The 26,587-nt window shown below is 39.8% G+C and overlaps 1 protein-coding gene across 1 annotated transcript in view; it reads right to left on the bottom strand.

The window, feature by feature from the left end:
* The window catches only part of LOC139864421 (GDSL esterase/lipase At1g28570-like), an 80,574-nt gene extending 54,266 nt beyond the window's left edge, over window positions 1-26,308 (bottom strand). Inside the window, exons 1-2 of the mRNA XM_071852998.1 lie at window positions 26,281-26,308; window positions 21,092-21,316 (exon numbers count right to left, since the gene is read on the bottom strand). Of these exons, the coding sequence (XP_071709099.1) occupies window positions 21,092-21,316; window positions 26,281-26,308 (253 nt within the window). The remainder of the gene's footprint in view (window positions 1-21,091; window positions 21,317-26,280) is intronic.
* Between the last annotated feature and the right edge of the window lie 279 nt (window positions 26,309-26,587).

Below are 26,587 nucleotides of genomic sequence, written 5' to 3'. Positions count from 1 at the left end.
ATGAGTAGTAGGATGTACGTGTACATGTTCAAACTACCCAACAAAAACTTATCAAAACACAATTTCGTAATTATATACTCTCTGTTGTGATTTGCGCACTTTCAAGAACCAAGAAATTAATAGAACAATTAAGCAATAAATAAAGACACAAAGATTTACGTGGTTCGGTGTGAGGCCTAGTCCACGGGCGGAAGCGGAGAAGGATTTTACTAGCAAATATGGCAATCCGAGGTTACAATGTATCACTCAATCTAGGCTCCGAAAAATACTAACAAAGTATTTGGACCACTCACTAGATTATAACACTTCCCTCACTCTATAATGTTTCTCACAAGAACAAGAGTAATAAACTCTTTCTTTTTAATACTCTTACAAGAGCTCCTATAACTCTTTCAAGTATATTTGTGAAGTTGGGATGATTTGAATGAAGTTCCTGGCAATCCTTTTATAGTTGAAATATCACATGCATGCAACCTACCCATTTATTCTGCACCATACGTATGAAATTAACCATAACAAAAATGTGGTCAAACTAAATGGTAGGTGGCCTCAATAAAAATAGTAACTTTGACTTCTTTGTTTTCAATGTGAAGCCACACAAAACATGTGGTATTTACCACCGGCCAACAAATCTCCACCTTGGCGAACATTCTATTCTTATGCTATCCGTTCACAGTCTCCGCTACCCGCCAGCCCTCCTGGGCTCATCACTTTCTTCGAAGGCCAACCAAGTCCAAACAATGTTCGAACTTGTTTGTAGTAAGTGGCTTAGTCAACATATCCGCTGGATTATCTGCCGTGCCAATCTTCTTGACCATTATAACTCCTTCAGATATAACTTCACGAATAAAGTGATACCGTACATCAATGTGTTTGGTTCTTTCATGATACATTTGATTTTTAGACAAATGTATGGCACTTTGGCTATCACAATGCACTACAGTTTCATCCTGTTGCAAACCCAGATCACCAACCAAACCCCTCAGCCACTTTGCTTCTTTCACAGCCTCAGTCAGAGCCATGTATTCCGCTTCAGTTGTCGACAAAGCAACCGTCGATTGTAATGTTGCTTTCCAACTAATAGCACATCTTTCGAGAGTAAAAACATACCCCGTCTGAGACCTTCTCCTATCCAAATCACCAGCATAGTCTGAATCAACGTATCCGGTAACATTAGTATTACCACCATTATCAAATACTAAGCTAATATCAGTTGTCCCTCTGAGGTACCGAAGAATCCATTGCACCGCTTTCCAATGAGCTTTCCCTGGACAATCCATATATCTACTCACCACGCTTACAGCCTGTGCAATATCCAGTCTAGTACATACCATAGCATACATGATGCTACCCACAGCACTAGCATATGGAACATGTGACATATGCTCCACCTCCTCCTCAGTTTTCGGTGACAACGCCGATGAAAGTTTGAAATGTGCAGCAAGTGGAGTACTAACTGGTTTGGAGTTATCCATACCAAAACGCTGAAGAACCTTCTCAATATATTTCTTTTGTGACAAATACAATTTTCCTTCACGTCTATCTCTTATAATCTCCATTCCCAATATCTTCTTAGCTGCACCCAAATCTTTCATCTCAAACTCACTTTTGAGTTGAGATTTTAACTGATCGATCTCTGACATGTTTTTCGAAGCAATCAACATATCATCCACATATAATAGCAAATAAATGTACGAGCCATCATGAAGCTTCTTGTGATATACACAACTATCATAATCACTCCACGAGTAACATTTACTAGTCATGAATACGTCAAACCGCTTATACCATTGTCGAGGTGATTGCTTCAAGCCATATAATGACTTTTTCAGCAAACAAGCATAATCTTCCTTTCCTTTGACCACAAATCCCTCTGGCTGGTGCATAAAGATCCGTTCCTCCAACTCACCATGTAAGAATGCCGTCTTGACATCTAGTTGCTGCAGCTCCATATCAAGTAAAGCAACCATGGCAAGTAACACGCGAATAGATGTATGCTTTACGACCGGTGAGAAAACTTCATTAAAGTCAATTCCCTCTCTCCGAGTAAAGCCTTTTGCTACAAGGCGTGCTTTGAACCTTTCATCTTCTACACCCGGAATTCCGTCCTTCTTTTTGAAGATCCATTTGCATCCAACAATCTTCTAACTTTTTGGCGGTTTCACCAGCTCCCACGTATGATTCTTATAAAGAGACTCCATCTCTTCATTCATAGCTACAGACCACTTTGCAGATTTCGAACCACTAATAGCTTCACGATATGTAGCAGGTTCTTGGACCTCTATATCTTCTGCCATATGTGACACCGCTGATTTTTTTTTTTTTTTTTATAAATACGTGGCGGAAGCATTAACGTTAATTAAACCATTATAATAATATAAACATATCATAATTACATAACCAAAACAGTTGACAGCTAGCATTTAACTAATACATATGGTGTCACGTGACGTTTCAACAAAAGTTTAGTTTTATAGGAAAAGACACATCAGAGTTGGCTCCTGTCAAACATAACATCAGCATGCCCCGTCTTCTCCCCAAAAGCATCATCTCTACAAAAGCTAATAACCTGCAGGGAGGAGATGGAGGGGAATTAGCACGAAGCTAAGTGAGTACGACTAACCACAGGCAATAGTATACAGAACAGTTATACTAATCATGTCACAAAGAGCTAACACACAAACATCACCCAAGTGCCGTCTACAGAGACTCTGGCGGCTCGGCCAAACCATTAACCACCAGTTGATCGGGCTGGGGCTTACCAGAAGTTCCTCCACCACCGTATGTATATACATAATCCACACGCGACAGACGCGTCATTCACATATATATACACCACGGCTGTCTAGGCTACCACAGAGGAACCCAACCCGCAGGTTGATCTCTCCTACCGAGGCTACCACACAATAGGGACGCACTGGGCTCCAGCAGATAAGCATCAACTAACATGCAGTCATCACAATAAACTAACTAACTGTATCAATAAGTACAACTAACTAGCATGGCAGTCATAATATAACATGCTACTCTATACTAAATTCCACAGTTAGTCCCACTCACCGATTACCAGCAAACGAGAAGGTGTTCAGCTATCTAATCACTGAACCTTCTCTTTCTCCTTTTCTCCTGAGAAATACATATACACGAGTTAGTTTATGTCCATAAACACCAAATAACACAAATATAGAAATTTTGTCAGAAAATCTGTCCGCTAAAATTTTTCTGTTTAACACTTTATGCACTTTTGAAATTTTCATCAAAATCTCAAAATACAAACGGGCAGCATAACGGCTAGAAATCAACACTTGGTAAAATTTCCACTGCCCAAGACACTCGGTCGACTGTCAGAGACAGTCGGCCGATTGTCTACACACACTCGGCCGATTGACAAGTCACTCGGTCGATGGTCTTTCACAGACACACTCGGCCGTGGGTCTCACTCACTCGGTCGATGTTCGAGTCAGTCGGTCGAGTGTCTCGAGACACTCGGCCGACCATGTTCATCTGCAGAAGCTGAAGCCAAAGTGACGGGTTTCACCCAAATTCATCCAATTCTTGCTCTAGAGCTCGATTTTTACCTCAAAACTGACCAAATCTAAGACACTATACATCAAGAAACATAAACCCACAAGATTTGGACTCAAACAACATCAAATTCAACTCTTTTGACCCAAATTACCCACTTTGTAAAAACTATCACAAAAACCCAATTTTCTTGAAGATTAAATCATGAAAACTTGTGATTCTTACCTTGATAGAATCAGTAGATCATAAGGAACACGAAAATGTAAATGATTTGAGCTCAAGAACAAAGATTAGAAATTAGGGTTTGGTATGTGAAAGAGATGAAGGTACGGGAGGGTTTGGGAGTTTTCTAGAAAATGAGAAGGGAAGCCAGCACTTAGTCACTTAATTGGGTTTAATTCCCACACTGAGTGACACGCGGGTATTTATCAGTTATCTGATATCTTTCGTACATCATTTGGCAAACCAAACGAAGTCCAAATTAAATAAACACACCTGTTCTGTGACCCTTGTCACAAACTGGTCCTAACCTCATCATTAATTAATAATAAACATTAAATAAAAATAAAAGCATATAATAACGCAACACCAACTTAAGGGCAATCTAGTAATCTTACATCTAGGCCCACTTGAGGATGTTACAAATCTACCCCCCTTAAGAAGATTCCGTCCTCGGAATCTGATCAAGGTCAAACAACTGGGGATAGCGCGTCCTCATTAACTCCTCGGTTTCCCACGTTAGGTTGGAACCTAAACTGTGTCGCCACTCTACTAACACCATTGGAATCAGCTTCCTTCTTAACTTGGTGACTTTCTTGTCCACTATCTTAATCGGTTCTTCTACTAACTTTTTACTTAAATCCACTTTCAAATCCTTCAGCGGAAGAATCAAACTTTCATCCTCTACCTTGCATTTTCTCAAATAGCACACATTGAAGGTGTTATGAATCCCTGCTAACTCTGAAGGAAGATCCAAAACAACGGTCTGATCATTTAAAATCTCTTTGATTGGAAATGGTCCAATAAATCTCGGCGCTAACTTACCACGTTTACCAAATCTGATAACCCCTTTCCATGGCGAAACCTTCAAGTAAACACGATCACCTACATCAAATGTTACCGGACGCCTGCGCGGATCAGCATACATCTTTTGTCTATCTCTAGCTGCTTTTAACTTCTCACGTGCAATTTCAACTTTTTCTGCGGTTATCTGAACAATTTCGGGACCTGCAAATTATTTCTCACCTGCTTCTAACCAACATGTAGGAGTTCTGCACTTTTGACCATACAACATTTCATACGGCGGCATACCGATACTCGAGTGATATGAATTGTTGTAAGCAAACTCTATCAAAGGAAGATGCGAATCCCAAGAACCACCATATTCTAAGACACACGCTCTCACCATGTCTTCTAATGTCTGAATTGTTCGCTCACTCTGACCATCTGTCTGAGGATGATAAGCTGTACTAAGATTCACACGCGTACCCAGATTCTGCTGCAAACTGTTCCAGAAGTTCGATACAAACCTAGTATCTCTGTCGGAAACTATAGACAACGGCACACCATGTCGGCTAACAATCTCTTTCAAGTACAATTCTGCTAAATCACTCAATAAAGCTGTTTCACGAGTAGCTAAAAAGTGAGCACTCTTTGTCAGACGATCCACTATCACCCAGATCATGTCATGTCCTTTCTGGGTTCGGGGTAACTTGGTTACAAAATCCATCGTTATGTGATCCCATTTCCACTGAGGAATTTCTAACTGTCGTAAAGACCCATACGGTTTCTGATGTTCTGCTTTAACTTGTGCACAAATATGACATTTTTCGACGAAACTTGCAACATCTGTCTTCATTGTCGCCCACCAATACAACGTTTTCAAGTCTCTATACATCTTTGTACTACCTGGATGAACGGTCAATCGAGATTTATGCGCTTCAGTAAGGATTAAATCCCTCAAATCTCCAAGCATAGGCACCCAAATTCGGTCTTTATAGGTCTTTATTCCTCTAGAATCATTGCATAGGTCAAATTTTCTTTTCTTCATTAGCTCAGTCTTTAGGTTTTCATCATTTAATGCTACTAACTGAACGGTTTTCAAACGATCAATCAAGTCTGAAACTAGCTCAATTCTCATAAATCTGACATTTTCGACTGTTTTCTTGCGACTCAGAGCATCTGCAACCACATTTGCTTTACCCGGATGGTATTTAATCTCACAATCATAGTCTTTAATCAATTCTAAACCTCGTAGTTGACGCATATTGACTTCCTTCTGCGAAAAGAGATATTGAAGGCTGTGATGATCTGTATAAATTTCACAATGTGTACCATACAAATAGTGTCTCCAAAGCTTCAAAGCAAACACAGCTGCAGTTAACTCTAAATCATGAGTAGGGTAGTTTCGTTCATGATTCTTTAACTGTCGTGAAGCATACGCTATAACTTTATTTCTTTGCATCAAAACACATCCCAGACCTGCACGTGACGCATCGCAATAGACTACAAAATCTTCTGTTCCTTCTGGTAAAGCTAAAACTGGCGCTTGACATAACAACTGTTTGAGAGTCTGAAAAGCCTTTTCTTGTTCATCAGTCCATCGAAAGGCTACATCTTTTCTGGTTAACTTAGTCAACGGACCTGCTATTTTAGAAAAGTCTTTGATAAATCTGCGGTAATAACCTGCTAAACCCAGAAAACTCTTAATTTCTGTTGGCGTTTTCGGCGAGTTCCAATTCATTACAGCTTCTATTTTTGACTGATCTACTTTGATACCCTGCTCACAAATCACATGACCCAGAAACTGTACTTCTCGTAACCAAAATTCACACTTGGAGAACTTAGCGTACAATTGTTCCTGTTTCAAAAGCTCTAATACTAACCTCAGATGCGTAGCATGATCTTTCTCGGTTTTCGAATATATCAAGATATCATCTATGAAGACAATCACAAATTTATCAAGATACTGACGACACACCCTGTTCATTAAATCCATAAACACTGCTGGCGCGTTTGTTAACCCGAATGGCATAACTAAAAACTCATAATGACCATATCTAGTTCTGAACGTTGTTTTCGGTATATCGTTCTCTGCAACACGTACCTGATGATACCCTGAACGTAGATCAATCTTTGAAAAGTAGGAAGCACCCTGTAACTGATCAAATAAATCATCTATTCTCGGTGTCGGATACTTATTCTTTATCGTTCTCTTATTCAAATCGTGGTAATCTATACACATACGAAGCGACCCATCTTTCTTTTTCACAAACAGAACAGGAGCACCCCATGGTGAAGAACTTGGTCGGATAAACCCCTTATCTAACAGTTCCTGAATCTGAGACATCATTTCTCGAATTTCTGACGGAGCTAATCTGTAAGGAGCTTTTGCAACTGGCGTAGCACCTGGAACCAAATCGATTTTATACTCTACTTCACGTACTGGAGGTAACCCGGGTAGATCATCTGGAAACACTTCGGGAAATTCTGACACAACGGGAATATCGGTCACCTGTTTCTTTTCTTTCTTAACATCAATCACATAAGCTAAAAACGTATCACACCCTTTCGATATCGCCTTCTGAGCTTTCATTAGGGAAACCATAGGGAAGTTAAATCCACTGCGCTCTCCCCTAGCTATCACTCGGGATCCGTCGGCCAAACGGAAAGAAAGCATCTTCTTATCACACATAATATTAGCCCTATTAGCTCTTAACCAATTCATGCCTATGACTACATCAAAGCTAGGTATAGGCATTAACAAACAGGTTAAAGGAAAAGAATGGCCGTCAATCTCGATGGTAAGTCCAGACACAGATGATGTGCATGGAACCCTCTTACCATCAGCTACTTCTATTCCCAAAGGTTCATCTAACTTCCTAACAGGCAAATTCAACTTATCACAGAAGCCTAAGGACATAAAAGAACGATTCCCTCATGAATCAAACAACACACGAGCTGGCAAGGAGTTAACCAAGAACATACCGGTAATGACGTCATCGGTAGCGGTTGCAGCGTCTACCGTCATCTGAAACGCCCTCGCCTCTGCTGTTGGAGGATTCTTTCTCTTCTGCCCGGCAGCAGAAGCAGAAGATCCCCCAGAAGTAGCCGACCTCGCCCCTGACCCTGCCCCAGAACCGGATCTTGACGCAGTTGGACAATTTGCTGATCTATGCCCCTCTTGATGGCAACTCCAACAAACATTTGACTTAAAGGAACAAGCTGTTGATTCATGACCTAACACTCCGCATTTCAAACACCTTCTAGTCATTGGAGAACACGGGCCTGTATGGGTTGACTTACAAACATTGCACCAACCAGACTGAGTAGAACCCGATCCACTCATACCAGATTTACTTTTCTGTTTAAACCCACCTGACTTTTTACCACGAAAACCAGATTGTTTACTTGATTGTTGAACAGACTGACCACCTGATTGACTTTCTGATTTTCCCCCAATAGATCCACTTTGTGAACTTTCTCTTCTTGCTGCCATTACATCACCTTCCGTAACCTTAGCCATTTCATGAGCCTGTGCCAAGGTTGTTGAAAATCTCGCAACTGTTCTATATTCTGGTTTAATTGCCCGCATGAAATGCTGAATCTTATCCTTCTCAGTTGGTACCCATTGCTGAACAAACCTTAACTTAGATGTGAAGTCTCTGAAAACTTCATCAATCGTCATACTTTCTGTCATCCTCATATTCAAAAACTCAGTTTTCAACCTTTCCATTTCATACTCAGAACAATACTGCTCACGAACTTTAGCAGCAAATTGTTCCCAGGTAATCTGACTGATCTGTTCCCTAGGCAAGTATGCTGTAATAGAATCCCACCATTCCATCGCTTCACCCTTGAGAAGTCTACTTGCAAACAGTACCATAGATTCAGGTTCACAGAAACACGCTTCTAATGCTCTTTCTACTTCTCTTAGCCAATTAAGTGTCACGGTAGGGTTTGTGTGACCATGATATTCTGGAGGTTTGCAATCAATAAACTGTTTATAAGTACACTTCTTTCTTGTTTCAGGAACTTGGAATGGGTACATCATTTGGTTTGGAAATTCCTGGTTAAACGGGAATGGCATTTGGAGATTTTGGTAAGTGTTTTGTGAAAACTGGGATTGGGAACTACCACCAGCTTTGTTATAATAGTTTGGAGGAAAAGTTGTGTTTAATGCAGTGGTATTAGGGTTCCATTGCGCCCGTTCTTGTTCTAGTTCCTTTATTTTCTCCTGAGCTTCTAATAATCGACTCTGTAGGTTTATAACTTCTTGGGAGGTTTCTTCCTCTGATGAAACGTGCCCATCTTCGTCAGGGGCTCTGAATGTACCAGTTCCAGGGGCGGTAGGGCCAGTAGCGTTAGCTTCATTATCTGCCATTACTGCACTACCACAACACTCACACCAAAGCTTAGTATAAACTCGGTTAGTACTACCAACTAACACACAACCTGTCCTAGTACTCACTTAACCCATCCCCGGCATGTTATGTTTGACATGACTTTACTAAGTTTGGGAACATGACATTCAGATCACAATGCACATGCTGCCAAACTCAGCTCTGATACCAACTTGTGACACCGCTGATTTTTTTTTTTTTTATAAATACGTGGCGGAAGCATTAACGTTAATTAAACCATTATAATAATATAAACATATCATAATTACATAACCAAAACAGTTGACAGCTAGCATTTAACTAATACATATGGTGTCACGTGACGTTTCAACAAAAGTTTAGTTTTATAGGAAAAGACACATCAGAGTTGGCTCCTGTCAAACATAACATCAGCATGCCCCGTCTTCTCCCCAAAAGCATCATCTCTACAAAAGCTAATAACCTGCAGGGAGGAGATGGAGGGGAATTAGCACGAAGCTAAGTGAGTACGACTAACCACAGGCAATAGTATACAGAACAGTTATACTAATCATGTCACAAAGAGCTAACACACAAACATCACCCAAGTGCCGTCTACAGAGACTCTGGCGGCTCGGCCAAACCATTAACCACCAGTTGATCGGGCTGGGGCTTACCAGAAGTTCCTCCACCACCGTATGTATATACATAATCCACACGCGACGGACGCGTCATTCACATATATATACACCACGGCTGTCTAGGCTACCACAGAGGAACCCAACCCGCAGGTTGATCTCTCCTACCGAGGCTACCACACAATAGGGACACACTGGGCTCCAGCAGACAAGCATCAACTAACATGCAGTCATCACAATAAACTAACTAACTGTATCAATAAGTACAACTAACTAGCATGGCAGTCATAATATAACATGCTACTCTATACTAAATTCCACAGTTAGTCCCACTCACCGATTACCAGCAAACGAGAAGGTGTTCAGCTATCTAATCACTGAACCTTCTCTTTCTCCTTTTCTCTTGAGAAATACATATACATGAGTTAGTTTATGTCCATAAACACCAAATAACACAAATATAGAAATTTTGTCAGAAAATCTGTCCGCTAAAATTTTTCTGTTTAACACTTTATGCACTTTTGAAATTTTCATCAAAATCTCAAAATACAAACGGGCAGCATAACGGCTAGAAATCAACACTTGGTAAAATTTCCACTGCCCAAGACACTCGGTCGACTGTCAGAGACAGTCTTCGGCCGATTGTCTACACACACTCGGCCGATTGACAAGTCACTCGGTCGATGGTCTTTCACAGACACACTCGGCCGTGGGTCTCACTCACTCGGTCGATGGTCGAGTCAGTCGGTCGAGTGTCTCGAGACACTCGGCCGACCATGTTCATCTGCAGAAGCTGAAGCCAAAGTGACGGGTTTCACCCAAATTCATCCAATTCTTGCTCTAGAGCTCGATTTTTACCTCAAAACTGACCAAATCTAAGACACTATACATCAAGAAACATAAACCCACAAGATTTGGACTCAAACAACATCAAATTCAACTCTTTTGACCCAAATTACCCACTTTGTAAAAACTATCACAAAAACCCAATTTTCTTGAAGATTAAATCATGAAAACTTGTGATTCTTACCTTGATAGAATCAGTAGATCATAAGGAACACGAAAATGTAAATGATTTGAGCTCAAGAACAAAGATTAGAAATTAGGGTTTGGTATGTGAAAGAGATGAAGGTACGGGAGGGTTTGGGAGTTTTCTAGAAAATGAGAAGGGAAGCCAGCACTTAGTCACTTAATTGGGTTTAATTCCCACACTGAGTGACACGCGGGTATTTATCAGTTATCTGATATCTTTCGTACATCATTTGGCAAACCAAACGAAGTCCAAATTAAATAAACACACCTGTTCTGTGACCCTTGTCACAAACTGGTCCTAACCTCATCATTAATTAATAATAAACATTAAATAAAAATAAAAGCATATAATAACGCAACACCAACTTAAGGGCAATCTAGTAATCTTACATCTAGGCCCACTTGAGGATGTTACAAATCTACCCCCTTAAGAAGATTCCGTCCTCGGAATCTGATCAAGGTCAAACAACTGGGGATAGCGCGTCCTCATTAACTCCTCGGTTTCCCACGTTAGGTTGGAACCTAAACTGTGTCGCCACTCTACTAACACCATTGGAATCAGCTTCCTTCTTAACTTGGTGACTTTCTTGTCCACTATCTTAATCGGTTCTTCTACTAACTTTTTACTTAAATCCACTTTCAAATCCTTCAGCGGAAGAATCAAACTTTCATCCTCTACCTTGCATTTTCTTAAATAGCACACATTGAAGGTGTTATGAATCCCTGCTAACTCTGAAGGAAGATCCAAAACAACGGTCTGATCATTTAAAATCTCTTTGATTGGAAATGGTCCAATAAATCTCGGCGCTAACTTACCACGTTTACCAAATCTGATAACCCCTTTCCATGGAGAAACCTTCAAGTAAACACGATCACCTACATCAAATGTTACCGGACGCCTGCGCGGATCAGCATACATCTTTTGTCTATCTCTAGCTGCTTTTAACTTCTCACGTGCAATTTCAACTTTTTTTGCGGTTATCTGAACAATTTCGGGACCTGCAAATTATTTCTCACCTGCTTCTAACCAACATGTAGGAGTTCTGCACTTTCGACCATACAACATTTCATACGGCGGCATACCGATACTCGAGTGATATGAATTGTTGTAAGCAAACTCTATCAAAGGAAGATGCGAATCCCAAGAACCACCATATTCTAAGACACACGCTCTCACCATGTCTTCTAATGTCTGAATTGTTCGCTCACTCTGACCATCTGTCTGAGGATGATAAGCTGTACTAAGATTCACACGCGTACCCAGATTCTGCTGCAAACTGTTCCAGAAGTTCGATACAAACCTAGTATCTCTATCGGAAACTATAGACAACGGCACACCATGTCGGCTAACAATCTCTTTCAAGTACAATTCTGCTAAATCACTCAATAAAGCTGTTTCACGAGTAGCTAAAAAGTGAGCACTCTTTGTCAGACGATCCACTATCACCCAGATCATGTCATGTCCTTTCTGGGTTCGGGGTAACTTGGTTACAAAATCCATCGTTATGTGATCCCATTTCCACTGAGGAATTTCTAACTGTCGTAAAGACCCATACGGTTTCTGATGTTCTGCTTTAACTTGTGCACAAATATGACATTTTTCGACGAAACTTGCAACATCTGTCTTCATTGTCGCCCACCAATACAACGTTTTCAAGTCTCTATACATCTTTGTACTACCTGGATGAACGGTCAATCGAGATTTATGCGCTTCAGTAAGGATTAAATCCCTCAAATCTCCAAGCATAGGCACCCAAATTCGGTCTTTATAGGTCTTTAATCCTCTAGAATCATTGCATAGGTCAAATTTTCTTTTCTTCATTAGCTCAGTCTTTAGGTTTTCATCATTTAATGCTACTAACTGAACGGTTTTCAAACGATCAATCAAGTCTAAAACTAGCTCAATTCTCATAAATCTGACATTTTCGACTGTTTTCTTGCGACTCAGAGCATCTGCAACCACATTTGCTTTACCCGGATGGTATTTAATCTCACAATCATAGTCTTTAATCAATTCTAAACCTCGTAGTTGACGCATATTGACTTCCTTCTGCGAAAAGAGATATTGAAGGCTGTGATGATCTGTATAAATTTCACAATGTGTACCATACAAATAGTGTCTCCAAAGCTTCAAAGCAAACACAGCTGCAGTTAACTCTAAATCATGAGTAGGGTAGTTTCGTTCATGATTCTTTAACTGTCGTGAAGCATACGCTATAACTTTATTTCTTTGCATCAAAACACATCCCAGACCTGCACGTGACGCATCGCAATAGACTACAAAATCTTCTGTTCCTTCTGGTAAAGCTAAAACTGGCGCTTGACATAACAACTGTTTGAGAGTCTGAAAAGCCTTTTCTTGTTCATCAGTCCATCGAAAGGCTACATCTTTTCTGGTTAACTTAGTCAACGGACCTGCTATTTTAGAAAAGTCTTTGATAAATCTGCGGTAATAACCTGCTAAACCCAGAAAACTCTTAATTTCTGTTGGCGTTTTCGGCGAGTTCCAATTCATTACAGCTTCTATTTTTGACTGATCTACTTTGATACCCTGCTCACAAATCACATGACCCAGAAACTGTACTTCTCGTAACCAAAATTCACACTTGGAGAACTTAGCGTACAATTGTTCCTGTTTCAAAAGCTCTAATACTAACCTCAGATGCGTAGCATGATCTTTCTCGATTTTCGAATATATCAAGATATCATCTATGAAGACAATCACAAATTTGTCAAGATACTGACGACACACCCTGTTCATTAAATCCATAAACACTGCTGGCGCGTTTGTTAACCCGAATGGCATAACTAAAAACTCATAATGACCATATCTAGTTCTGAACGCTGTTTTCGGTATATCGTTCTCTGCAACACGTACCTGATGATACCCTGAACATAGATCAATCTTTGAAAAGTAGGAAGCACCCTGTAACTGATCAAATAAATCATCTATTCTCGGTGTCGGATACTTATTCTTTATCGTTCTCTTATTCAAATCGCGGTAATCTATACACATACGAAGCGACCCATCTTTCTTTTTCACAAACAGAACAGGAGCACCCCATGGTGAAGAACTTGGTCGGATAAACCCCTTATCTAACAGTTCCTGAATCTGAGACATCATTTCTCGGATTTCTGACGGAGCTAATCTGTAAGGAGCTTTTGCAACTGGCGTAGCACCTGGAACCAAATCGATTTTATACTCTACTTCACGTACTGGAGGTAACCCGGGTAGATCATCTGGAAACACTTCGGGAAATTCTGACACAACGGGAATATCGGTCACCTGTTTCTTTTCTTTCTTAACATCAATCACATAAGCTAAAAACGTATCACACCCTTTCGATATCGCCTTCTGAGCTTTCATTAGGGAAACCATAGGGAAGTTAAATCCACTGCGCTCTCCCCTAGCTATCACTCGGGATCCGTCGGCCAAACGGAAAGAAAGCATCTTCTTATCACACTTAATATTAGCCCTATTAGCTCTTAACCAATTCATGCCTATGACTACATCAAAGCTAGGTATAGGCATCAACAAACAGGTTAAAGGAAAAGAATGGCCGTCAATCTCGATGGTAAGTCCAGACACAGATGATGTGCATGGAACCCTCTTACCATCAGCTACTTCTATTCCCAAAGTTTCATCTAACTTCCTAACAGGCAACTTCAACTTATCACAGAAGCCTAAGGACATAAAAGAACGATTCCCTCCTGAATCAAACAACACATGAGCTGGCAAGGAGTTAACCAAGAACATACCGGTAATGACGTCATCGGTAGCGGTTGCAGCGTCTACCGTCATCTGAAACGCCCTCGCCTCTGCTGTTGGAGGATTCTTTCTCTTCTGCCCGGCAGTAGAAGCAGAAGATCCCCCAGAAGTAGCCGACCTCGCCCCTGACCCTGCCCCAGAACCGGATCTTTACGCAGTTGGACCATTTGCTGATCTATGCCCCTCTTGATGGCAACTCCAACAAACATTTGACTTAAAGGAACAAGCTGTTGATTCATGACCTAACACTCCGCATTTCAAACACCTTCTAGTCATTGGAGAACACGGGCCTGTATGGGTTGACTTACAAACATTGCACCAACCAGACTGAGTAGAACCCGATCCACTCATACCAGATTTACTTTTCTGTTTAAACCCACCTGACTTTTTACCACGAAAACCAGATTGTTTACTTGATTGTTGAACAGACTGACCACCTGATTGACTTTCTGATTTTCCCCCAATAGATCCACTTTGTGAACTTTCTCTTCTTGCTGCCATTACATCACCTTCCGTAACCTTAGCCATTTCATGAGCCTGTGCCAAGGTTGTTGTAAATCTCGCAACTGTTCTATATTCTGGTTTAATTGCCCGCATGAAATGCTGAATCTTATCCTTCTCAGTTGGTACCCATTGCTGAACAAACCTTAACTTAGATGTGAAGTCTCTGAAAACTTCATCAATCGTCATACTTTCTGTCATCCTCATATTCAAAAACTCAGTTTTCAACCTTTCCATTTCATACTCAGAACAATACTGCTCACGAACTTTAGCAGCAAATTGTTCCCAGGTAATCTGACTGATCTGTTCCCTAGGCAAGTATGCTGTAATAGAATCCCACCATTCCATCGCTTCACCCTTGAGAAGTCTACTTGCAAACAGTACCATAGATTCAGGTTCACAGAAACACGCTTCTAATGCTCTTTCTACTTCTCTTAGCCAATTAAGTGTCACGGTAGGGTTTGTGTGACCATGATATTCTGGAGGTTTGCAATCAATAAACTGTTTATAAGTACACTTCTTTCTTGTTTCAGGAACTTGGAATGGGTACATCATTTGGTTTGGAAATGCCTGGTTAAACGGGAATGGCATTTGGAGATTTTGGTAAGTGTTTTGTGGAAACTGGGATTGGGAACTACCACCAGCTTGGTTATAATAGTTTGGAGGAAAAGTTGTGTTTAATGCAGTGGTATTAGGGTTCCATTGCGCCCGTTCTTGTTCTAGTTCCTTTATTTTCTCCTGAGCTTCTAATAATCGACTCTGTAGGTTTATAACTTCTTGGGAGGTTTCTTCCTCTGATGAAACGTGCCCATCTTCGTCAGGGGCTCTGAATGTACCAGTTCCGGGGGCGGTAGGGCCAGTAGCGTTAGCTTCATTATCTGCCATTACTGCACTACCACAACACTCACACCAAAGCTTAGTATAAACTCGGTTAGTACTACCAACTAACACACAACCTGTCCTAGTACTCACTTAACCCATCCCCGGCATGTTATGTTTGACATGACTTTACTAAGTTTGGGAACATGACATTCAGATCACAATGCACATGCTGCCAAACTCAGCTCTGATACCAACTTGTGACACCGCTGATTTTTTTATTTATTTATAAATACGTGGCGGAAGCATTAACGTTAATTAAACCATTATAATAATATAAACATATCATAATTACATAACCAAAACAGTTGACAGCTAGCATTTAACTAATACATATGGTGTCACGTGACGTTTCAACAAAAGTTTAGTTTTATAGGAAAAGACACATCAGAGTTGGCTCCTGTCAAACATAACATCAGCATGCCCTGTCTTCTCCCCAAAAGCATCATCTCTACAAAAGCTAATAACCTGCAGGGAGGAGATGGAGGGGAATTAGCACGAAGCTAAGTGAGTACGACTAACCACAGGTAATAGTATACAGAACAGTTATACTAATCATGTCACAAAGAGCTAACACACAAACATCACCCAAGTGCCGTCTACAGAGACTCTGGTGGCTCGGCCAAACCATTAACCACCAGTTGATCGGGCTGGGGCTTACCAGAAGTTCCTCCACCACCGTATGTATATACATAATCCACACGCGACGGACGCGTCATTCACATATATATACACCACGGCTGTCTAGGCTACCACAGAGGAACCCAACCCGCAGGTTGATCTCTCCTACCGAGGCTACCACACAATAGGGACGCACTGGGCTCCAGCAGACAATCATCAACTAACATGCAGTCATCACAATAAACTAACTAACTGTATCAATAAGTACAACTAACTAGCATGGCAGTCATAATATAACATGCTACTCTATACTAAATTCCACAGTTAGTCCCACTCACCGATTACCAGCAAACGAGAAGGTGTTCAGCTATCTAATCACTGAACCTTCTCTTTCTCCTTTTCTCCTGAGAAATACATATACACGAGTTAGTTTATGTCCATAAACACCAAATAACACAAATATAGAAATTTTGTCAGAAAATCTGTCCGCTAAATTTTTTCTGTTTAACACTTTATGCACTTTTGAAATTTTCATCAAAATCTCAAAATACAAACGGGCAGCATAACGGCTAGAAATCAACACTTGGTAAAATTTCCACTGCCCAAGACACTCGGTCGACTGTCAGAGACAGTCGGCCGATTGTCTACACACACTCGGCCGATTGACAAGTCACTCGGTCGATGGTCTTTCACAGACACACTCGGCCGTGGGTCTCACTCACTCGGTCGATGGTCGAGTCAGTCGGTCGAGTGTCTCGAGACACTCGGCCGACCATGTTCATCTGCAGAAGCTGAAGCCAAAGTGACGGGTTTCACCCAAATTCATCCAATTCTTGCTCTAGAGCTCGATTTTTACCTCAAAACTGACCAAATCTAAGACACTATACATCAAGAAACATAAACCCACAAGATTTGGACTCAAACAACATCAAATTCAACTCTTTTGACCCAAATTACCCACTTTGTAAAAACTATCACAAAAACCCAATTTTCTTGAAGATTAAATCATGAAAACTTGTGATTCTTACCTTGATAGAATCAGTAGATCATAAGGAACACGAAAATGTAAATGATTTGAGCTCAAGAACAAAGATTAGAAATTAGGGTTTGGTATGTGAAAGAGATGAAGGTACGGGAGGGTTTGGGAGTTTTCTAGAAAATGAGAAGGGAAGCCAGCACTTAGTCACTTAATTGGGTTTAATTCCCACACTGAGTGACACACGGGTATTTATCAGTTATCTGATATCTTTCGTACATCATTTGGCAAACCAAACGAAGTCCAAATTAAATAAACACACCTGTTCTGTGACCCTTGTCACAAACTGGTCCTAACCTCATCATTAATTAATAATAAACATTAAATAAAAATAAAAGCATATAATAACGCAACACCAACTTAAGGGCAATCTAGTAATCTTACATCTAGGCCCACTTGAGGATGTTACACCATACTCAGGGCATAAGCTACCAAATCTGCATGCCCGAACCGTTGTGGTGGTTTTATTGCTCGTCGTTCTCTATCTCTTGCTAGATTATAATTCTGTAGATCATGTTGCTCATCTGACTGATCTTCTGGTGTCATTTGATCAACACCAGATTCATGTACGTCTTCTACAACGGGCTCGACAGGAGTATCTTGTACTACTCCTTGTGGAACTTCTATTTCTTGCTCCACCTGCTCTTCAACTTCACGATCTTTTCCAGCAACTACTTGTTCCTCCTCTGTCTTTTTCAACATAGCAGACTCATCAAATGTCACATCCCTGCTGATAAGAAATCGGGATGATTTACCATCAGGGCACCACAATCTATAACCCTTCACCCCATCTGCATACCCTAGAAATATGCATCTTTTGGCCCTCGGCTCAAGTTTACCATCTTTCACATGAGCATAAGCAGGACAACCAAATATCTTCAAATCACTGTAACTTGCAGGGAAACCTGACCATTTCTCCAAAGGAGTTTGACAATCAATTGCCGTTGATGGAGACCGATTTACCAAATAACAAGCTGTATTGACAGCTTCAGCCCAAAATACATTCGGTAATTTTGCATTTGAGAGCATACACCTCGCTCGCTCAAGGAGCGTTCTATTCATCCATTCTGCAACGCCATTCTGTTGTGGTGTAAACCGCACTGTGTGGTGTCTCACAATGCCTTCGTTCTTGTAAAACTCATTGAATTCGCCTTTGTAGAATTCCAGTCCATTGTCAGTTCTCAAGCGCTTGATGAACTTTCCAGTCTGCTTCTCTATCATCATCTTCCATTGCTTGAAATTGACAAAGACTTCATCCTTACGTTTAAGGATATAAACCCACACTCTTCTTGAATAGTCATCAATAAAGGTTAACATGTATCTAGCACCACCTTTTGAAGGAACCGGAGATGGACCCCAAAGGTCTGAATGGATATAATCCAAAGTACCTTTCGTCCTATGAACGGCTGTGCCAAACTTTATTCAGCTTTGTTTTCCGAATACACAGTGTTCGCAGAATTCCAATCTTCCGATATTCTGCCCGCACAACAAACCTCGTTTACTAAGCTCCATCATTCCTCTCTCGCTCATGTGCCCAAGGCGCATGTGCCATAACTTGGTGGTATCTACATCTTTAGCTGATGAAGAAACTTCAGCCGCACCAGTAACAGTACTACCCTTTAACAGGTAAAGGCCATTAAACCTTTCACCTTTCATCACAACAAGTGCACCTCTTGAAACTTTTAATACTCCACCTCGAGCTCGATACTCGCAACCGATGGAGTCCAGCGTACCTAAGGAAATAAGATTCTTCTTCAATTCTGGAACATGCCTGACATCTGTCAACGTCCTCAATGTGCCATCATACATCTTGATTTGGATCGTTCCTATGCCAACAACCTTACAAGCTACATCATTTCCCATAAGGACTTTACCACCATCTATTTGTTGATAGGTAGTTAACCAGTCCCTAATAGGACACATATGATAAGAACAACCTGAGTCAAGAATCCACTCATTACTTGAGCGGCCATCGGTAACACTAAGAACATTTGCACCATCAGAATCATTTTCTGCAACCGCGGCAACTTTATCGGCTCCTGTTGCATTCCAAGTCTCTCTTTTTCCTTTCAAGTCTGGACAGTCTCTACGCATGTGACCTTCCTTGTGACAATTGTAACACTTGATCTTTCTAGATCTAGTTTTTGATCTAGAACGACCTTTGTTGTTACTACTTGATGCTCTATCGTTATGTCTTCCTCTCGCCACCAAACCTTCTGCACTTTCTTCCAGATAATCCGCCGAGGATTTCTTCCTTAACTCGCTAGAGTTCAAGGTAGATTTGACATCCTCCATGGAAATAGTTTTTCTACTATATAATAGAGTTGTAACCAAATGCTCATAAGATTTTGGCAAGGAACATAAGAAAATTAACGATTGATCTTCATCATCAATTTTCACACCAATATTATTCAAGTCCAAAATTATTTTATTGAACTCATCGATGTGATCATTTAGTGAACCTTCTTTCATCCGAAGAGTATACAACCGTTGTTTCATGTACAACCGGTTTGTGAGACTCTTAGTTATATATAGAGATTCTAGCTGTTTCCAAAGTCCAGCCGATGTGATTTCTGCCGCAACTTCTCTAAGCACACAATCGGCAAGATTTAGAATAATCATGCCGTGTGCCTTCTCCAGTAGTTCATCCTTCTCTTCATCTGTCAACTTTTCGGGTAGATGTTCTCTCCCTTTCAAAGCTAACAAATAACCTTGTTGGCTCAGTAGAGCCCGCATCTTCATTCGCCAAAGACCAAAATCGTTCTGGCCATTAAATTTCTCTACATCGGACCTGATTATCGTCATCTTGAATATTTAATCACGGCTAAGCTCTGATACCAGTTTGTTGTGATTTGCGCACTTTCAAGAACCAAGAAATTAATAGAATAATTAAGCAATAAATAAAGACACAAGGATTTACGTGGTTCGGCGTGAGGCCTAGTCCACGGGCGGAAGCGGAGAAGGATTTTACTAGCAAATATGGCAATCCGAGGTTACAATGTATCACTCAATCTAGGCTCTGAAAAATACTAACAAAGTATTTGGACCACTCACTAGATTATAACACTTCCCTCACTCTATAATGTTTCTCACAAGAACAAGAGTAATAAACTCTTTCTTTTTAATACTCTTACAAGAGCTCCTATAACTCTTTCAAGTATATTTGTGAAGTTTGGATGATTTGAATGAAGTTCCTTGCAATCCTTTTATAGTTGAAATATCACATGCATGCAACATACCCATTTATTCTGCACCATACGTATGGAATTAACCATAACAAAAATGTGGTCAAACTAAATGGTAGGTGGCCTCAATAAAAATAGTAACTTTGACTTCTTTGTTTTCAATATGAAGCCACACAAAACATGTGGTATTTACCACCGGCCAACACTCTCTCTATTACAAATTTATTGTCCTAAGAAAAAACAACACAGTTTAAGAAAAATTACATGATACATGTACTTTTCCGTTAACTTTCAGTTTTATCTCTTACTTTTTATCTATCTTTTTGTTATATATATAAAATATGGGCATAAAGAATTTATCACATTATTCTTATCAATTTATAAAAGTGGACAATTAATTTGAAATATTTCAAAATAAGATAGAGGACAATAGATATGGGACGGAGAGAGTAGTAGAGCACGTGTTCTCGGCTCCAAATAAACATGTTCAAGCTCTGTCTATGCGTACATATATATTGAACGGACGAAAAAAAGGTACGAATTACCAACGAAATCGATGACGAGGCGACCATTGGAGCAACGACCAGTTGGACGATGAAAAAAGGTTTGTCCATAAGGTGGCATGAAAAAGGGGAGGGACTGGTTGTAGAAAGAGGCCAATTGTTTAAGGTTACCGGTATCTGATAGTGAGTCACCAAAACTGATTATGGATGTGAAACGTCCATTTGCATAGCTCCATAACAGCTGCAAAATGATGATGAGGAAAAAAACTGAGTTCGATGATGATTTGGTCATTTATATTTTATATTTTGGATTTTTTAGATAGATTGAAAGTTGCAGGAAGATGACAACCAGGGAAATAGTGTGCGCGCGCGAATGGAAACCTACGAGGGAGTCTGAAATTAAGTGAATACGTGGAAATAGATAGATAACCACGTGTAATTCAATAATCTATATTTCATAGTGACTTCCACCATCCCATACTTATTTTCCACTTACAAAAATACACATTATACATTTTATATAGAATACTCGTATAAAATAGTATCAACTAAGTATAGGCTTTTACTGTTCTCGCCTTTTTTCTATTCCTTAAGTACGTTTTCTTTTTACCGAGTATATTTTTTGTTAATCTGTTTTATCATTTATCGAGTATTTTTTTATTAATTTTTTTTGTTTTACATGCATAAAATAATAACTATAAATACTTTCCATAATTAATTTTATTTAATTATAGAATTAAACAATTAATTTGAAATAATTTAAAAAAATAGTGGCAAATAAATATGAGGAGAGAGTACTATTTTTTATGGGTCCGGTCTAACAATTTTAGATGGAATCAGGAATGGATAATGGGTCGGACCAGAGATTAAACAATTTCTACAGTAAAAGTTTGACAATATAAATCCATCAAATCACTAAATTTTTAGGTGTTTTACATATTACATATAAAAAAATAAGTAGATGGGACAATAAACCGGGAAACGACACGTATTTGTGAGTTATATATTTCCTGCCACGTTGGTAGGAGAGGAAAGGGAGAGCAGAGGTCGGCAAGAATTAATGGAAATGGAGAGTTTGATGTTTTTTTTTTTTTTTTCTTTATCAAATTGTTGACTAAACAAATTATTGAACGAAATTTAATTTTTGTTACTTTGTATGTAGTTTTCATATTAAAAAAAGCAGACAATGATTCGTTTATAATTTTTTTCAATTGCAGATGCAGAATTCTTCAAATCCCGTTTTTGATCTTATTACACTTTTTGATAACTCGTAAATTGCATCATTCTATATGATCCGTCATATAGGTTGTCTAGGGCTCCAGGCAGTGGCAGAGGGGTTATACATAGTGGGCCTTGGCCCTCCTACTCAAATCATGTCTCGATATATAAGAATTATATCCATTTAAAGTCATTCAGCCCACCCCAACTAAAAAGGTATTTGATCGTTGCCGGCGTGTGTTGACTTAGTTGACCTCGGAAAATTGATGTTTGTTGAGGTGTTTCTCTCGGGGTTCGTTTTTTCCGCTCGAACGGGGATTTGATCTTACTCGACGGTCTTGTGGTTCTCTAGTTTAGAAGTTGTCACGTGGTTTTCGGGTACGAGAGGTTACTTTGATTTGCAGGCCTCGGGTTAGGTACTACTGGAGTGCCCGGTTGTAGCGACCCGACAAAACCGTCATTGACGGCGCCGCTAACTTAGGTCCCGTTACGTGGTCGTAGTCCCTATATGAGACTCGTTTGACCAAAATTACGTCGCATTCTTTTGAAAAGTACAAGACTTGCAAAGTTCAGTTTACCAAAAGGATCGACAACAAGTTTAAGATTTACAAAAATAGTAATGTATAAATGAAATAACTTGCGACATAATTAATTGAAAATCACAGTTTGCTATAAATAGCGTAAGTATGTATGTATGCTTGACTCCAAGCAAGAAATCAGAGTGTATGTATGTATGCTCGACCCCAAGCAAGTATGAAAGTACGCGGAAGCATGTATCAAATAGCCAAGTATGAACCTGAGAAACATATAGAAAACTGTCAACGAAAAACGTTGGTGAAATCATAGGTGTATTAATAAAAGTTATATTTTGAACCACAAGATTTAGTATTCCCGTAAATTGATCATCCAAAAGTTGCATTCCAAAAGTTGTTTCGCGAGCACCCAATTATCAATGCTTAACATTTCCTTCCATAGAACCCCATCACTTAGTGTTAGAACATACACTGTTTCACGAAAATATATTCCATTCGTAAACGGTAGCGAACCGTTTGAATGAGGGTTTGTCAAACCCATATGGATCCATACAACATAAGTTCTCGCTTACACCCGGCAAGTGTAACTAATGATAATTGAATTGAGGATTTTTGTTCTAAACTCGCTGTAGAATGTTTGTTTCATCGAACTTGTGTTCAAAACATAAAAGTAAGCAGTATAAGATGTAACAAAGTATATGTTTCTCAGCCCACGATTTAAAAGTATAAAAGTTGTTGAAAAGGTGGGACTATGATCTCACCTCGAGTGCACGAGTATAAAAGTACTTCACAAAGTAACGTATGCATGAAAGTTGCTTAGCCTTGACCTAAACAAGTAAGTTGTATCAATTAACCGGTTACGACACAAGGTCGGGTGAAATGTGTTCAATTAGTCCTATGGCTCGTTACGACTCGATTTGTATAGCATGTGAATCATGTTGTCAAGTTTCATGCAAGAATCACGTATAAAAGCATGTTAGAACATTTGCATAAAAGTTTGGTTAAGTTTGACTAAAAGTCAAACTTGGTCAAAGTCAAAGTCAACGGGGTCGGGTCGGGTATCCGACAATTTTCCCCTGATGAGAAATCATATATGAACACAATAGCCGATTTTCATGTTAATCGGGGTTACGGTTAAGCGAGAAACATTTTGAGAACATTTAAAAACACAATAGCCTGGCCTGGGGGTTTTGCGCGGCGCGCAATGGGTTGCGCGGCGCGCACCCAAGTGTAAAACCAGGTCAGAACTTGACTTAAAGGGCCATTCATCTGGGATTTTGGATTCGCGCGGCGCGCGGTGGTATGCGCGGCGCGCATACCTGGGAAAAATGCTGTTTGCAGAAAAATGGTCCAAGTCACGAACCAAAACATTTTCCAACCCAACTCTTGACCCGCAAACACTTATAATGCCTATCATATATCGTCGAAAAGGTATTTTGACGAGGAATACAACTAACTACCTTTCACAAGCAAAAACATCAATTACAATAATCGAAAACTCGTCAATTGATCAAGAAAGGTTTATTTTCAAAGTTTCAAGTTCGTAAAACGTATTTTATGATCCGGGAATCCAATTTACACATACGATATGCCGTTTTGAAGGTAATGAAACATACATTACAACTAAACACTAACAATTAACATTTCATGGCATTCAAGCATCAAAAGTTCATGTCAAGAACTATCAAACCCTAGTCAAACATCACAAAATCATTAATCGGGTTTTTGAAGTTTTCTTAATCAACCTACACATCAAAACGAAGCTAGTGATACTAGTAACACAATTAAAACATGAACTTTAACAATCTAACAACATTAACTCATCCAAAATCAAGGATTAAGCAAACCCATTTCAAAAACTCAAACTAGTTACTCAAAACAACAAATCGAGCAAGTAAATCATATATTCATGCTAGACACGAGCCATAGACACTAACTAACACCATTTCAAATCAAAAACACGAATTTAGAGAAATCAAGAGTTTTAGAAATGTTACCCAAACGAGATGAAGTTGGTATCAAATTGTAGAGGATGAAGAGAGGATCACGAATATGTAATTTGTTTTGAAGTTTGCTTCCCGATCCGAATTTAGATGATGAATGTTTGAATTGGGTGTTTGTGTGTGTGTTCTTGCTAGAGAGAAAGAGAGAGAGATGGAGGTGATTGAATGGTGAGGGAGGTGGGGAGGTGGTGACTAGTTGCCCCAATTTGGCCAAGTGACGAGATTGGTCCCTCAAGTTTCAAAGCGGGTGCGGTAATTAACCAAACGAATATTTTAAAATGCTCGAGTAAACGGGTGATGTCAAAATTAAATAGCGGGGATATAATGAACGTTACTCACGGAAACTATTAATTTAAATACGAAAGATTATGTTTTAAAAAAAAAGACGGTGTTAAAATTAAATTTAACGGAAAAACGCGGGATGTTACATTATCCACGCCTCAAAAGAAATTTCGTCCCGAAATTTAGTTGGAAGTAGTAGTCGTTGAATCTTCCTCGAGATCTTGCGTTGTAAATTCTACGGATAAGTGAAGGTACGTCCTTGGGCATTTCAACGAACTTCGACGGTCGGGATTTTTACGTTGGATTGAAGTTTGGTTTCACGATTCATAATTTCAACCGGTTCTCCTAGGAAGTGGAGTGTTATCGTCGATAGTGAGCCCATCGAAAAGGAATAACAAGTTCTTGTTTCTCAAAACACGTCTTTAAGTTGATACATCGAATGTAGGATAAACGGAGACTCAAAATGGGTCGGAAAATCTAAACGGCTAGCAACGGGTCCAAAACGCCCCAAGATTTCAAAAGGATTAAAATATCACGGATTTTGTTTTCTATGTTTCCCGAAACGGACTACACCTCCTCAAGGTGCGACTTTTAATATTACGCGGTTCCCCATGGAATTAGAAAGGTTTACGTCTAACATCGGCGTAGCTCTTGGTGATTACGAGTCGCGTTGGGTCTTGCTTGAATATGTATAAATTTTCTCGGTTGTTCATGAATAAACTCGGCCCCGGTGAATTGATCATCGTTTACTTGGTTCGACAAAAAGGAGAATGACGTTTCCGGTCACATGTGGTTTCAAAAGGTGTGACGTTAAAACTCGAATGAAAATCATTGTAGTACGAGGATTTGGCTAAAGGAAAACACTTCTCTCAAGTAAATTTGAAGTTGGTAATACAAACTTGTATTATGGTTTCCAAGGTTTAAATCGTATGTTTGTTCGGTCCGTCGGTTGTGGATGGTACGCGGTACTCATGTCTAAACGTGGTCCCGAGGCTTTTTGTAAGGCACTCCGAAGTCTAGAAATGAAACGAGGATCTCGGTCCGAAATGGAGTACATTCCGTAAGGTATATTTGAACAAGTCCGTTAGGACTCGAAAACGTTAGTTAGAACAAGTTTCTCAAGAAATTCGCGTCGCGGAAGATTTATCGGTTTCCAAAAACGTTCGTCAGGACTATTCACCCTCGAGGCGAAAACTAGTATAACGTGAAGAGTCTCTCTCCATTGAGAATTTAAAATAAAAGATTTCCCGAACCGGAATTTTGAGGGTGATGCAAGAGAAGTTTTCGCCCCGATGTAAGCATAACGAGTAAATTGTAGTTAATCAATAAGACTGTGCGAGGACGAGATAGTATTCATGTATAACGTATGTTTGAAGTTGAAAGAATTCGTCATTCATTCGGAAGCATAAATATGGTTCGACAATATTCGAAGGTGTGTCCCCGGTATGGTTGTTGTCAGTACTTTCGGAGTTTTCAGATGTCCAAACATGAAAGGATGAAGT

This window comes from Rutidosis leptorrhynchoides, chromosome 8 (genome assembly GCF_046630445.1).
Source record: "Rutidosis leptorrhynchoides isolate AG116_Rl617_1_P2 chromosome 8, CSIRO_AGI_Rlap_v1, whole genome shotgun sequence".
NCBI lineage: Eukaryota > Viridiplantae > Streptophyta > Magnoliopsida > Asterales > Asteraceae > Rutidosis > Rutidosis leptorrhynchoides.
Note: the sequence above shows the minus strand (reverse complement) of the source record. Positions and strands in the feature narration are given on the sequence as shown.